Source organism: Phalacrocorax aristotelis, chromosome Z (assembly GCF_949628215.1).
Source record: "Phalacrocorax aristotelis chromosome Z, bGulAri2.1, whole genome shotgun sequence".
NCBI lineage: Eukaryota > Metazoa > Chordata > Aves > Suliformes > Phalacrocoracidae > Phalacrocorax > Phalacrocorax aristotelis.
In genome coordinates this window covers 63,138,698-63,140,815 of record NC_134311.1, presented here as the reverse complement: position 1 = coordinate 63,140,815, position 2,118 = coordinate 63,138,698, and the positions used below count along the sequence as shown (strand labels likewise).

Genomic DNA, 2,118 nt, shown 5'->3' with positions numbered 1-2,118 from the left:
TGACTCCCTGACATGCTGGAGAAGGCTTTGCTGTGTTTGTAGGTCACTAAGATTGCAGACTCAGCCCTTCAGGCGCCCCTTCTTTGGGCAGAAATGGTTACAGTTTCCTCCTCCAACCAATAACATGGTTTTCACCTGTGCACAACTTCTGCAACAAAGTCCAATGCACTTAATAATTCTATAGTTTACCTAACCAGAAGTCTGCTCTAGTCCTACTCTCAAGCTAATAAATCCTTTCCCTCAGTAACTTTGTATTTCAGTTAGAAAAAAAATACACAGTTTGTATCTATTGCCACTGATCCCTTGGAAAAACAGAATAATTACACTTCCATTTAAATCAAAGAATCTTTCACATTATTTGCCTGCTCATTAATGACAAGCAGCACGATATTACAATAATTGGAGATACATTAAAATTTTGCTTTTACTACTTATGCATGAAAGCTGTGCATGTGTTGAAGCCACTCAAGACCCCAGCACTATAAATAGTGCTCTATTGTTAGTGGATAAAAGATGAAACAAGTCTTCCGGCACTGGAGCACAGCACGCCCTATTAAATGTTAATCTCTGCCTGTGCTAAAAGTGAAAAGCGACATCAACCAATAAACCAGTCTGCGGGTAAGGCGTACGGCTGGGAAGTTTGCTCTGACTCTGCAGCTTTCCCAAAGCGATAAGGAAACTTATCCTTCTGCCTCAGCAATGGCAGAAGCTGTTATAAGGCACTGGGTGGAAACTCCCATACGGTATCAAGAGCAGTTTGCTGCGCAAGAGCTGGAAGAACACAAACTAGACCACTTTTTATATGCTTTGCCGGGCCCTTCTACAGCTGTACTGAGCAACAAAAGGTGTACCGCAGAACATACTGCTGGGACCAGGAAAAGCAGCCAGGAGGAGGAAAACACATGCTTTCAGATCTTGCTGGACGTTGTGCAGTTCCGCCCTGAAGACATAATTATTCAGACTTTCGAAGGCTGGCTCCTCATCAAAGCTCAGCACGGACCCAGGATGGACGAACATGGTTTCATATCCAGAAGCTTTACCAGACAATACAAATTACCTAACGGAGTGGAGAACAAAGACTTGTCTGCACTTTTCTGCCATGATGGCATTTTGGTTGTTGAAATGAAGAACTCAGTGGGAAAGAATTAGAGTCTTGTCCATAGTTTATTGGTGAGATAAAATCTTTCTTAATATAATAAAATAATATCATTCAAGCAATGCTGTAGGGTGTACTAAGCATGTGGCTGTATTTATATTACAGTGAAGGAAAATATTTGTGTATATTTTTCAGTATGCTGAGTTTATTGTTTGATGTGAAATGTTAGACTGATTGCTTCCAGCTACATATGTGTTGGAAAGCCAGGGTTTTTGAACAGTAGAAAATTTAGGCTACTCACAGCAAGAGAAAAAAAAAAAATATCTGTTTAATAACATTGAAAATAAAGCACATTTATGAGTTCAGAACGAGGACTTGTGTTTCTAAGGAATAAGCATTTGTTGTACTTAGTCATAATCATTAAAGTAGCAATAGGCAGGTTGTGAATCTTATGGAAATTTGATTTACGCAACACAAATTCTGTTTTCTAATTTTTGAGATTAAATTCTTTTTCCTTAGGCTCTGGAAAAGCACGCAAACTGAAGGATACTGTCAAGAAAAAAAAAACTGTTTCCACAGTTCAAGCTTGTATACAAAAATTCCTTGAGAGAATACTTTTCAGAAGCGTGTTTCTTGTTTGAAACTAGAAGAAAAAAGAATAATTGCTATATTTGCTTGAAAACTCAGTAAGTAGAAATGATACTTTCTGTCAAAGACAAAGTAATTCAAAATAAACCATTCAAAGACATTTAAAAATTGGTTTTATTTAAGATATTCTGCTATCTATTAGCAACTGAAGAAAAATATGTTGCTTACAGATATTCAGAAGGATCAAATTCTCCTTGTGAAGACCCAGTAATAAAAAGACATTACTCTAGCACAGATGCCTATATTCTTACACATTTTAGGTAGTCTTGTTTTATAATTCAATTAATATTTTATTCTCCATGTTGCTTGACAGTTTGTGTCTTCAAGAGCAAATTTTTCTGCCTATTTATAGGCCCACTCTCCCTGTACCAACA

The 2,118-nt window shown here is 37.4% G+C and overlaps 1 protein-coding gene across 1 annotated transcript; it reads left to right on the top strand.

Moving 5' to 3' along the window:
• The first annotated feature begins 481 nt into the window (after nucleotides 1-481).
• Nucleotides 482-1,848, top strand: HSPB3 (heat shock protein family B (small) member 3). The gene is given in 3 exon segments (XM_075078932.1): nucleotides 482-637; nucleotides 639-1,170; nucleotides 1,616-1,848. Coding segments are annotated over 2 exon segments (591 nt in total). The 5' UTR covers nucleotides 482-557; the 3' UTR covers nucleotides 1,150-1,170; nucleotides 1,616-1,848.
• The last annotated feature ends 270 nt before the right edge of the window (nucleotides 1,849-2,118 follow it).